This window comes from Salmo trutta, chromosome 12 (genome assembly GCF_901001165.1).
Source record: "Salmo trutta chromosome 12, fSalTru1.1, whole genome shotgun sequence".
Lineage (NCBI taxonomy): Eukaryota > Metazoa > Chordata > Actinopteri > Salmoniformes > Salmonidae > Salmo > Salmo trutta.
The window spans coordinates 75,739,884-75,753,299 of NC_042968.1; the positions used below are offsets into that span (position 1 = coordinate 75,739,884).

At 44.1% G+C, this 13,416-nt stretch overlaps 1 protein-coding gene across 1 annotated transcript; it reads right to left on the reverse strand.

Annotated features, from left to right (window-relative positions):
* Positions 1-408: 408 nt before the first annotated feature.
* LOC115204166 (RING finger protein 208) lies at positions 409-10,143 on the reverse strand. The gene is made up of 2 exons (XM_029769534.1): positions 9,131-10,143; positions 409-2,729 (listed from the first exon to the last, which is right to left on the reverse strand). Exon 2 carries the CDS (start codon positions 1,596-1,598, stop codon positions 780-782), a length of 819 nt encoding a protein of 272 aa, XP_029625394.1. The 5' UTR covers positions 1,599-2,729; positions 9,131-10,143; the 3' UTR covers positions 409-779.
* Positions 10,144-13,416: the final 3,273 nt, after the last annotated feature.

The window sequence follows — 13,416 nt, forward strand, 5'->3', positions numbered from 1 at the left end:
GTGGATTTTGTGTTGTAGATATGCGGTAGTGGAGTATGGGCTTGAGTGCACACAGTGTGTTGTGAATTCTGTAATGAATGTATTGTAATGTTTTTAAAATTGTATAACTGCCTTCATTTTGCTGGAACACAGGAAAAGTAGCTGCTGTCTTGGCAGCAGCTAATGGGGATCCATAATAATACAAATAGAAATACAGATGATTAACCATGTGCCACTTATTGTTGACAGTAAACAGTACATTGTTAATCCCATGTAGAGGAGTTAGTCAGATGAACTGAGCTATAGGGATTTTACTCCCTGCACCACAAGGCAGAGAGATGGTGTGACTTTAGAGAAATGTAGAAACATATCAACCTATTGACTTTTTATCATCCTGTCTATAAATGACTGAACATCCATAGCCAGTTCAGACCAAACAGCAGTGTTTTTTTTATTTTTTATAATTTGTTTATTCTTTATTTACCTAGGTTGAGGGGATAGGCCTCCCCTATAGCATTCCCATGTAAAGAGATGTCAAACACAAACACATCTGAACAAGAGAGGGGGAATAGGATTCACAGTTCATACATAAAATACATTTATTTGCCATTTCACTGCTTTCGTCTGCAAGCGGTGTCCTTCACGATCCATTTGACCCAGACAGCATCCATCTGTAATATTAAATCTAGAGATACATCTGTGTGGGGTTGTATGTATGCGAGATAGAGAGGAGGAGGGTAGGTGGAAGAGAAGAGGCAGGGCAGGGTTAAGTCATACCAGTTTGGCCCCTGCCTAGGTCTCTACATGATACCACAGGAGGACAGGGGGTTGGCGATCTGGCAGGTGCAGGCTGACTGGCAATACTGGCGCACCGTCTGGTAGCAACTCCGGTCGGCCTCCCCGCCCCACTGCACCGGGCCGTTGGGGTCAGAGGGCAGCCGGCTCAGGATGCTGGTGTTGATGGCCAGGGCAGCCAGCCCATAGTCTGTGAACAGCACCGTCTCACGCCTGCACGTGGGGCACGAGATGAACTTGTACTTGGGGCAGGACTCGTAGAGGATCTGCAGGCACTCCTCACACACCGAGTGTAGGCAGGAGAGGATGCGAGGACGCTTGCCTGTAAAGTTGTAGGTGTGGCCGCAGGTGGGGCAGTCTAGGGGTTCACAGGGCATCACGGGACCCGAGGAGGAAGAGGAGGTGGAGGAGGAGGTTGAAGAAGAACGCAGCACGTACTGGTTGACTATGACGTCCTCCATCTTATAGTGGAACTGGTGGTAGCAGATCTCTGCGGTGCTGGCTTTGCGCTGGGCCAGGTAGCTCTCCCTGCGGCCCATGGGGGCTGGGGGAGATGAGACCATGGGTCTGGTGGGGGCCAGGTCAGTGCAGGTCACCTCCATTGCAAGATCCCTGCAGGTCATGTCCAGGGCTAGGTCACTGCACGCCTGATTGACTATGATCTCTCCCTCTCCCCCTCCGTCCCATGCCACCCGCGGGGGAGGGGCGAAGCGAGGTTGGGTGACAGGCACCGGGCATTCCCGGGGGAACTTCTCTGCCTGGATGATCTTGACGGTATCCATGGGGATGGTCACAGGCTGTCGCCTGAGGCAGGACATGGACATTAAGCGTATTTGTGTGTCTGTGTCTTTTTTTAAGAGAGGGTGCTGTGGCTGGTTTAGCTGGCGATGCCCCTGGCTTGGGCTGGGAGTAGGTCGGGGCTCTGAAGTGACCTGGGGGTGTCAAAGTCAGCCATTAGAGGGGATATGGGGACGTATGATTCTGTCCATTGTTCCCACGTCTGTGGTGCTGTTACCCTGTGTCTTTATGTGGGACAGAAGGACTGAGGACTAAAGCCAGAGCCCTCAAACCTGGTGCAGTGAAGAAGACGTCCCTATTAGACAGAAACACTGTCCTCTAATAACACTACTGATAGACAGGGATAACAGTCCGAGCCTGGTAGTTAGTCCGCTTAAAACTACTTTGTGCAGTCTTAGATACACAATAAAGATATGTACTGGATATTCAACCACAATAGCAGCTGAACAACAGACAGGTCTCAGCACAAATTGTATGTTTTCAGTGATAACACCAATAAATAATCTTATATGTACATATATATAGATGCTCACATAACACTACAGGGTTGTGAAGAATTCTACTCTCTCAAAATGGAGAGCTCAAGCAGCAGGGGCTGTTCAGTAGTAGTTCAGTCTGTATTGTCTCACACAGCATCCTGTGGCTTGTCAGGGGAAACTGACGCAAACAGGGCTTGGGGCTGGCTTGTTTCTAGGTGGTTGCTGCTGAAACCAGCACTTTGTTCCTGTTTCTAGCTGAGGCTGTGGAACAGCCTAGTGTGTGAATGTGTGTGTGAACAACCTGTATACACTCAGACTGGAACCTCCTCACCTCTCTCTGCTGTGTGCTTTTGGTTGAATATGGTTTTGTGACCTTTGGCCCCCTTGGTTGGGGTCTCATAAGGCAGAGTTATTTTTTGGGAGGTGTATCAGAGACAATGGAAGGCTCTTGAAATGACTCCCCTGCCCTTAAACGCACCCCTCCTGAATTTCTCTAAGAAGGGAGTGAAGGGGTGCTTGACTTTCAAACGGAGTCCTCCCACTAGTCGGCTGATAAAGGTCTCCAGGGAGGCCCTTTCTTCGTCACGGTCTGTGTGTCTGTCCCTCAGAGGTTCATAGTGACAGCAGTGACCTCAGACTGTCAGATGGTGTGACTGTTATCCTCTTTGGCTCAGTTACCTGAGGAAGGAGAGGAGAGTTTGATTAAACACCATCCATCAAAATAAATCACACATTAATCTGCTATTTGTATGTATTATGGATCCGCATTAGCTGCTGCCAAGGTAGCAGCTACTCTTCCTGGGGTCCAGCAAAATGAATGCAATTATACATTTTAAAAACATGACAAAACTTTGACTATGTATAATTGTTAACGTACGTTATTGCAATACTGTATGATAGATGTGGATACTCTCTCTATTCTAAGAAACATTAAGAATAGAACACCCTCTTTTCAAATCCTTAACTGTAGAGTGCTCTATTTGTCAAAGTATACTAGGGTTATAGAACACTAGTTTTCTGAAAGAATTATTAGTCTGTGTTTCTGGTCTCCTCATGCCTCTAGCATCCTGTCTACCCCTATTATCATCCTACTATATGACGCATGAAAAAGATTCATGTTTGGTCAGAGGCAAATGAGCAAAACAATTGGCAATCATCAGTGTGTGAGTAGGTTTCATTTCGAGTGGTAATGTGCATTATGTAGGTGGCGTAAATGTATGATTGTTTGTAGTACTATGTTTATTTCCAAGTCAACACAACAATGGAGGAAAATGACACATATTCTCTCTTCCACACAAGGCTCTCAGTAGACGTGATGCATGAAGAAGGAAGGAAAGCGAGGGAGTTGACCTACATGCCGCGAAAGAGCGAGAAGGAGTGAGAGAGAAAAAAAGGGAGTGCAACATTGGTCCAGGTTTGTATTTATGGTGTCTTTATCTTTCACTGTGGTTTCCTGCCCCCAACCTCCACTGAAGGTTCACACAGAGTGAAAGAGCTGTACCTTTACAGCCGGAAATACCCTAGCGAATTAACCCTCAAACCCCAACACACAAACACTCTCTCTCTATTCTCTCTCCCCATATTCACATTTCCATACAGACACTTAAAACAGGAGGGCGTGTGAGGGAGACAGCTGGACACTACCCCACTGTATTCCAATAGAGCATCTATGCTGAGCAGGCATGTGTAAATTCACCTGTATCTCGCTGATGAAAACAGCCTATTGGACCATTCTGTTGTCTCTGATTGTGCTCTTGTATCTGACCCCATTCAGTGACAGAGAAGGCCGTTAGCCAGTGTCACTCACAATTTCTCTCAATGCAGTGCCGCAATGCTTCTTCTTAAATAACAGCTTTCTCTCCCCTTCTCTCTCACACACATTCATTCACAAACCCACACACTGTACACAGCCATGCATGCTCTCACTCCATGTACACAGCCATGCATGCTCTCACTCCATGTACACAGCCATGCATGCTCTCACTCCATTTCACACTGGCATCTGCCAGGGCAAGACATTTTTACAACACATTTCCCTACCACGTATTATCACTTTATGGTACGTGGCTAATTCAAGTCAATATGTGTTCAGGGCATATGTTTTATAATTGAGGTAGAATAGTATTCAATAATTACCTTCAGTGTCCATTCATCCAGCCATACCCCCACACACCAGCCTGGTCTCATAAACGTAGCAGATCATACAAATTATAGTGTCCTGGATCTACATTTACTATGTTACGTCCAGGTTGCAGACACAAACAACACACCTGATGTATGTATGTATGTATGTATGTATAATCATATGGTCCTTTGTAGCTCAGGTGGTAGAGCATGGTAATTGAAACACCATGGTAGTCGGTTCAATTCCTAAGACCATCCATATTTTTTATTTCATTTATTTATTTTTGCCAATGGGAGCCCATAGGGCGGTGCACAAATCACGGCCGGTTGTGATACATCCTGGAATCAAACCAGGGTCTGTAGTGACGCCTCTAGCACTGAGATGCAGTGCCTTAGACCCCTGCGCCACTCGGGAGCCCATATGTAAAATGTAAGTCCCTTTGATATTATTTATAACATGTCAGTCAGAGGGAGCTGTCTTATGATTGAGGTGATGGACCAGAAACATTCAGGCCAGCTGCCCAAGGAGCCTCACAGCATCACAGCCTTGGAAATTAATCATCTAAAATTAACATCTCATTTGGCGACAGTGATATATAAATGGAAGCTGATGAGGAAGGAGGCCTCGTGCTGAGGTGCGACGTTAGTACCTTGGGATAGAATTATGTAAGAGGCTCATCTCAGAACCAGACTCAGTATTAGCACGCATAGAGGAGGGTTATAACTGTAACAGCCCTACATCAGTCAGTCAGGCCTATGTTGTTAAGATACCAAGGCCCTCTGGCTGTCTCAGGCCAGGCCAGCCCAGTACAGTCAGCTAGTCAGTCCGCCCACCCGAGAATTTAACTAATGAAATCATGTGCTGCACATTTGTTCCTGTCAGCAAAAACAAACAAGGGAGAAAGAGGAGAGAAGGAGATAGCAGAGCTCAAGCTAGAGGAGAGATCTGAGAGGTCATCTCAGCAAACACACAGTGAATTCCTCCTTTCAACCAACACGCACAACACATACATTCCTACGTAAGTACACATAGCCTAACACACACACAGAACACCAATAACATTTTCACCTTTATTCTGTACACCCCCATCACAAACACCACCCATGACATTCCAAGATACACACATTGAATTGACAGACAAACATGCGTGCAAAAATGCTATTAAATGCTAATAAGCCAGACTACTTCTCGTCTCATCTTCCATGGACGCATTAAAGATGCAGGACTATAAATCCACTGTGTTATTCACATCTAATACGCACGTTACCACAACAACAAAAAAACAGCCTGAACATTACTACCATCTTCCACTCCCCCGTTCCTCCTCCCTCCATTTGCCTCCACACACACACACACACGCACTGCCCAGTCCAGCCGTCTCGCTCACACACCCTCCTTGATGTATTCCACTTGTGTGGTGAAGAGAGCAGGAGAAGGTTACCATGTTCAGAATGAGTCAGACACTATCAGCTGGCTGTCCCTGCCTCTCTCCTCTACTGTACCTCTGCATCTCCATAACACACGCCTCGCCTTCAGCCAGGTGACCTGAACTGGACTGGGCAAAATAACTGGTGCCTGTTCCCCTACAACACACACAGCACTACTACACAGATAATGCTGGCTATGTTCTGTTTCGCGTCCACAGGTCTGTCTTGCTGATAAAGGCATCCGCATATCTCTGCTCTACCCTGTGGGGGTTATGATGTATTATGATTATGTAAATGGTATGATGACCTTAGAGCTTGCTGTAGACAAATCCCCAGATGTATCCCTGTTGACTGATGCACATCTGAGTAAAATGTTGCATTTAAAATGACTGTGAATTCCATAAAGCACTGCTTTATTGCATATGTCGTTGTTGATTAGTATAAGCCTATATCATGATGATGATAGGATTCTGCATGGTTGTTTTGGTCTTTATGTGTTGGTTGGTCTTTGGATGTTAGTCGTTATCTATGCTACCAACGGTAATATTCAGATGTGTATATTCAATGCTGCCAATGTGTTAATCCATTTTATAAATCAGTTTCCTGAATTCTGACTGCAATATAATCATTACTACAGAATCTTATTGGGTTCTTGTTATGTTTACATTATACAATTATGTGGTGGTTGTTGATGTGCATTCTGATCTGTTGTCTGTACATTATGAGTCATGATCCTGTAGGGATTGAATGAGGAAAGTGATATGAGGAGTGATTATGTGTGAGTGAATGTACAGTTTGTGTGAGGGTTTTAGAGAGAGTTGTTTTAATCATTTAATTTCTGTCATTCAAGGCAGACGTCAGCCATTTTCCCCGCAATTCATTACAGCCAAGTATTATTTGTTCGCTCCCTCTCGCTCTCTCGCTCCCTCTCTCTCTCCCTCTCCCTCTCTCTCTCCCTCTCCCTCTCTCGCTCCCTCTCTCTCTCTCTCGCTCCCTCTCTCGCTCTCTCTCTCTCTCTCTCTCTCACTCTGTGCCTGTCAGAGCTCGACAGTGTCAACTCCAGCAGAACAATAACTCCAGCAGAACAATAATAGATCCTCCTGCATGGCCGCGGGAAAATGTTTTGAGTTGGGGGAGCTGTCGACGGAGGGGGGGTGGTCATTACTATTATTACATATACATTATTATTATTATTATATATACAGTACTACTCAAAAGATGGACATCTGTTCTTTCAAGGGTTTTTGTTTATTTTTACTATTTTCTACATTGTAGAATAATAGTGACGACATCAAAACTATGAAATAACACATATGGAATCATGTCGTAACCGAAAAATCTAAATATATTTTAGATTCTTCAAAGTAGCCACCCTTTGCCTTGATGACAGCTTTGCACACTCTTGGCTTTCTCTCAACCAGCTTCGAGGTAGTCACCTGGAATGCATTTCAATTAACAGGTGTGCCTTGTTAATTTGTAGAATTTATTCCCTTATCGTGTTTGAGCCAATCAGTTGTGTTGTGACAAGGTAGGCTATCTTCTGATACAGAAGATAGCCCTATTTGGTAAAAGACCAAGTCCATATTATTGCAAGAACAGCTCAAATAAGCAAAGAGAAACAACATTCCATCATTACTTTAAGACATGAAGGTCAGTCAGTCTGGAACTTTGAAAGTTTCTTCAAGTGCAGTCACAAAAACCATCAAGCGCTATGATGGAACTGTCTCTCACCACAGGAAAGGAAGACCCAGAGTTACCTCTGCTGCAGAGGATAAGTTAATTTGAGTTGCCAGCCTCAGAAATTGCATCCCAAAAAAATGCTTTACAACATCAACTTTTCAGAGGAGACTGCGTGAATCAGGCCTTCATAGTCGAATTGCTGAAAAGAAATCACTACTAAAGGACACCAATAAGAAGAAGAAACTTGCTTGGACCAAGAAACACGAACAATGGACATTAGACCGGTGGAAATCTTTCCTTTGGTCTGATGAGTCCAAATTTGAGATTTTTGGTTCCAACCGCTGTCTTAGTGAGACGCAGAGTAGATGAACAGATGATGTCCGCATGTGTGGTTCCCACCGTTAAGAATGGAGGAGTAGGTATGATGGTGTGGGGGTGTTATGCTGGCGACACTCAGTGATTTATTTAGAATTCAAGGCACACTTAACCAGCATCGCTACCACAGCTTTCTGCAGCGATAAGCCATCCCATCTGGAATAGCGCTGAGTGGGACTATCATTTGGTTTTCAACAGGACAATGACCCAAAACACACCTCCAGGCTGTGTAAGGGCTATTTGACCAAGAAGGAGAGTGATGGAGTGCTGCATCAGATGACCTGGCCTCCACAATCACCCGACCTCATCCCAGTTGAGATGGTTTGGGATGAGTTGGACCGTAGAGTGAAGGAAAAGCAGACGACAAGTGCTCAGCATATGTGGGAACTCCTTGAAGACTGTTGGAAAATCATTCCAGGTAAAGCTGGTTGAGAGAATGCCAAGTGTGCAAAGTTGTCATCAAGGCAAAGGGTGGCTACTTTGAAGAATCTCAAATATAAAATATATTTTGATTTGTTTAACACTTTTTTTGGTTACTACATGATTCCATGTGTTGTTTCATTGTTTTGATGTCATTACCATTATTTTAAATGTAGACAATCATAAAAAATTAAGAAAAGCCCTTGAATGAGTAGGTGTGTCCAAACTTTTGACTGGTACTGTATATATATTGATTTATCAGGTGCAGCATCCCTACTTCCTGCGGCTATGCCCTCCTGACACACAGCCTCATGAAGGATTTATGAGGGACGTGTAGAGCAACATACGGTCAATCAATATTCCAGTGGCCATATTGATTGAGCAAATAGAGTTTTGCGGCAGCTCTGTCTCAGCTCAGGGAGATGCAGACCGACACTGTTGCTGTGATGAGGATGGAGAGGGAGACAAGTAACAGATGAGTATGAGCTGAGTGATGGAGGCTGCGTTGTGTATCTGGGGAGCTTGGTTTGGTGGATCAGTTAGTAAGTAAGGAAGGAGCAGGTTTGGCGCGGCAGCAGCGTGTGGGAGTGGTGCGCCAGCAGCAGTTATGCAATCGCAGCATGGCAGCAGTACGCAGCTCAGCACTCTGACTGCAGTCAGCAGCGCCAGCCCAGTGCATGGTCAACATGGAGATCCCTCAGTGCTGCTGACTGCTACACAACAGGAAGTTCCAGACAGGTCCCTTTACTCCCATCCCTCTCCAGAGAGATCTGAGATACCCCAAAGATACCCTTTCCCCTGCAGTCAACACACAATGGAATATCTGTAGACTGAATCTGACCCCCCCACCAGTTGTGTGCGTGTGTGTGCGTGCGTGTGTGTGCGTGCGCATAGCGGGTGCATACATGTGTGTATTTGTATGTCTAAGCCCGTGCATGTGTCCTTGTGATGCAACGACTCTCTCAACTAACCTGAAATGCACAAACCGCAATAAAGAACGCACATGCACAGACACAAACATCATACACAGACCTCCCTCAGTGTACACTCACACATTGATGGATCCTAGATCAATCCTTTTTCCTGTGTTGCTGGTCAGTCCTGTCATATGGTCCTCCCAGTTCTCCAACCACCTTGCCAAGCCTGCTTCTTGCTGTGTGTTGTTGCTTTTGTTGTTGCTTTTGGAGATTACTGTCCTAGATATACTGTCTGTCCTGTGTTGTGAAATGACAGTACTCTTGTTACAGGGTAGAGCTTCACTGTGCGTGTAATGGCCCATGCATCTGAAAGCAGAACAGAGGATGTTTTCCCATAAGGGAGGAGGAAGAGGAAGAGGAGGAGGAGGAGGAGAGGAGCAAAGGAGACAAGGTGCTCATTCCTGTCTGAGACCCTGAGAGGATAGATCATAGAGGTGGAGGGAGGAAGGTAAAGATGATGGAAGGGAAGGTAAGATGGAGCCTGAGCTGTCAGAGGGTGGGTGCGTCACTCCTTCCTTCAGCCACAGTGATGGAGGACAGAGGCTGGTGGTGGAGCCCTCCTCCTCTTCTTCTCCTCCTCTCTGTTCCCTTCGTCCTTCACACTCCCTCCCTCTCTCCCTTTCGTCTGTGGTGTGGCCCAGCGGTTGCTAACGGCACTCTCTCCATCCCTCCTCCTTTCTCTCGGTCTGTCAGTCAGCCAAAGAGGTTGTGTAATTACTTGAGCTCCTGTGATGTCTCTCTTGGTATCTTTCTCTCCTCCTCTCTTCTCTGTCTCTCTCTTTCTATCTTCCTATTTGGTCTCAATAGGAGCCTCAGGTCTTCAGGTATTTACTGCTGTCTTTTTCTTTCTTCCTTTTATTCTCCTCTGTTGTTGTCTTTCCCTCAGTGCCGTCTGTGCTCCTGTTCTCCTTCTCAGCTTCTGTCAATGTGCCTCTGTGCATACACTCACACACACGGGCTCACGGATACTCTGTTTACGTCTCTCTCACCGTATGTAACTTATATGTCTCTCTCTCTCTCGACCTGAAAATGTCTTGATGCTTTCTCCTCCCCCTCTTGCTCTCTTGCTCTCGCTCTCTCTCCCTCCCTCCCTCTCTCACTCCCTCCCTTTCTCTCTGCAGTCTCCGCTGCAGTGCCTCTGCAAGCTGGATCACGTTTTCTAGTCGCCAGTGAAAATATTTTAGCCAATGTGGGCCCTGACAAAACCCACCCCCTTCTCCCCTGCACACACACACACCCACACTCATTCACTCACTCACACAACCTACTGAAAGACGAAGGCTATGTGCAGAGAGCATTGAATCATACTCCATATACAATATTAATCCATCAAACACACACACACACATTCTCTGGCACAGGACAGGCACACAGGAAATACAGGAAGCTGCTAACAAATAGATTTAATCTGCAGAGTACAGCACATCTGAAATTGAAAAACAAATTCATTCAAATGTAGAATATCTTATGTAAGCTATCGCACAAAACAAATCCCTCATATTTAACACAACACACATGAAGTATAATATCTGTGTTTTCATATAACGCACACATTGAGAGAACATGTCATTAAAGTTGCTTGATTCTTTATACTTTGGCTGTGAAAGAGGAATATCTGTCTTTCTACACAAACATTAAGATACCATAATTTTGTTATGATGAAAGAGTTATGACACAATATAAGCTGTAGAGAAATAGAGATAATGATGTAGTCACAACCAAAATGATAGGCAACCTTGATAAAGTGGAGCAAAAAAGCCTATATAAAATAAATAACACATACTGATCTATATTGTCTGCTCATTTTTTTTAATTATTATTTTATAATAATACAATTGTTTAATAAGTAATTTTTTTTTTACTCAAAAAGATAGGAGTCAAAATTACTGCCACCCTTGTTTTTAGTTCTCCAGCACCCCCCTTGAAGTTGTGGCCAATTTTGTATTTTTTATTTTACCTTTCTTTAACCAGGAAGGCCAGTTGAGAACAAGTTCTCATTTACAACTGCGACCTGGCCAAGATAAAGCAAAGCAGTGCGACAAAAACAACAACACAGAGTTACACATGGGATAAACAAACGTACAGTCAATAACACAATAGAAAAATCTATGTACAGTGTGTGCAAATGTAGTAAGATTAGGGAGGTAAGGCAATAAATAGGCCATAGAGGCGAAACAATTACAATTTAGCATTAACACTGGAATGAAAGATGTGCAAGTAGAGATACTGATGTGCAAAAGAAGAAAAATTATAACAATATGGGGATGAGGTAGTTGGGTGGGCTATTTACAGATGGGCTGTGTACAGGTACAGTGATCAGTAAGCTGCTCTGACAGCTAATGCTTGAAGTTAGTGAGAGGGATATAAGTCTCCAGCTTCAGTGATTTTTTGCAATTTGTTCCAGTCATTGGCAGCAGAGAACTGGAAGGAAAGGCGGCCAAAGCAGGTGTTGGCTTTGGAGATGACTAGTGAAATATACCTGCTGGAGTGCGTGCTACGGGTGGGTGTTGCTATGGTGACCAGTGAGCTGAGATAAGGCGGGGCTTTACCTAGCAAAGACTTATAGATGACCTGGAGCCAGTGGGTTTGGCAACGAATATGGAGCGAGGGCCAGCCAACGAGAGCATACAGGTCAATTAACAATTTCTTTGTGGATTTTGATGTGTGCTTGGGGTAAATGTCTTGCGGCCAAGTTTCAGCCTCCTAGCAGAGGCAATCAGGTTTTTGGTTAAAATGTCCTGGTACTTGGTAAAGTTTTGTATTTATGCTGACAAGGCAGCAGCTACTATTCCTGGGATCCAAACAGGAATGTTACAAACACATCATAGTAAAACAATAGCCTACATCATGAACAAAATGGTGCATCAACTAGACACAATGCAATATACATATGTACAGTATAAAATGTACAATATTAAAAAATACAACATTGTAATGTGTGTATAGAGTGTGTTTGTTATGTGTGTGTATGTCTCTTCACAGTCCACGTTGTGAGGTGTTGTTTTATCTGTTTTTTGAAATCTGATTTTACTGCTCACTTGAGTTGCTTGATGAGATAGAGAGATCCATGCAGTCATGGCTCTATGAAGTACTGTGTGTTTCCCACTGTGAAGAGACCCCTGGTGGCATGTCTTGTGGCGTATGTACAGTATGTATGTAATGTTGAGTCATCAGCGTACATAGACATACAGGCTTTACTCAAGGCTGGGTCATTAGTAAAAAAATAGAAAAAGCAAGGGGCCAAGACCTTGAGGTATGCCAAACTTTACCTGGTTTACGATAGAGAGGCTTCCATTAAAGAACACCCTCTGTGTTCTGTTAGATAGGTAACTCCCAATCCAAGATATGGCAGAGGATGTAAAGCCATAACAGTAGCAGACTATTATCGACAATGTCAAAAGCTACACTGAAGTCTTACAAAACAGCTCCCACAATCTTATTATTCTTAATTTATTTCAGCCAATCATCAGTGATTTGTGTCAGTGCATGATGCCATTGACCAGGTTCAGAGGAAGCAAAATAGACCCAAAACATCAAAGATCCACCATCATATTTTACAGTAGGTAAAGGGTTATTTTCTCTGCATATGCTTCCTTCTTTCAACACTAAACCCACCACTGGTGTTAGAGGCCAAAGAGCCCTATTTTTTTTTTACAGCCCTAACTGTAAAATATGGCGGTGGATCTTTGATGTTGTGGGCCTTAAAAATCCTCATCAAAATCCGTCAGCTAGAGATATCCGTTCCTTTGCATGGCTCCGTCTCAATCCACTACATCCGCCTATGTCCGCATCTGTATGGGAAAGTGTCAGAGTTCCAGCACTGTTTGTCAGACCAGGAGACATCCTGAAAATTGGGATACCTACAGTGGTCCTACATTTCTAAATCAAATCGCTAAATGAGCCATGGTATGACCATCTTAAAACAATTCTATATACAGTTGAAGTTGGAAGTTTACATACACCTAAGCCAAATACATTTAATCTCAGTTTTTCACAATTCCTGACATTTAATCCTAGTAAAAACTCCCTGTTTTAGGTCAGTTAGGATCACCACTTTCTTTTAAGACTGTGAAATGTCAGAATAATAGTAGAGAGACTGATTCAGCTTTTATGTCTTTCATCACATTCCCAGTGGGTAAGACGTTTACATACACTCAATTAGTATTTGGTAGCATTGCCTTTAAATTGTTTAACTTGGGTCAAACGTTTTGGGTAGCCTTCCACAAGCTTCCCACAATAAGTTGGGTGAATTTTGGCCCATTCCTTCAGACAGAGCTGGTGTAACTGAGTCAGGTTTGTAGGCATCCTTGATCGCACACACTTTTTCAGTTCTGCCAACAACTTTTCTATAGGCTTGAGGT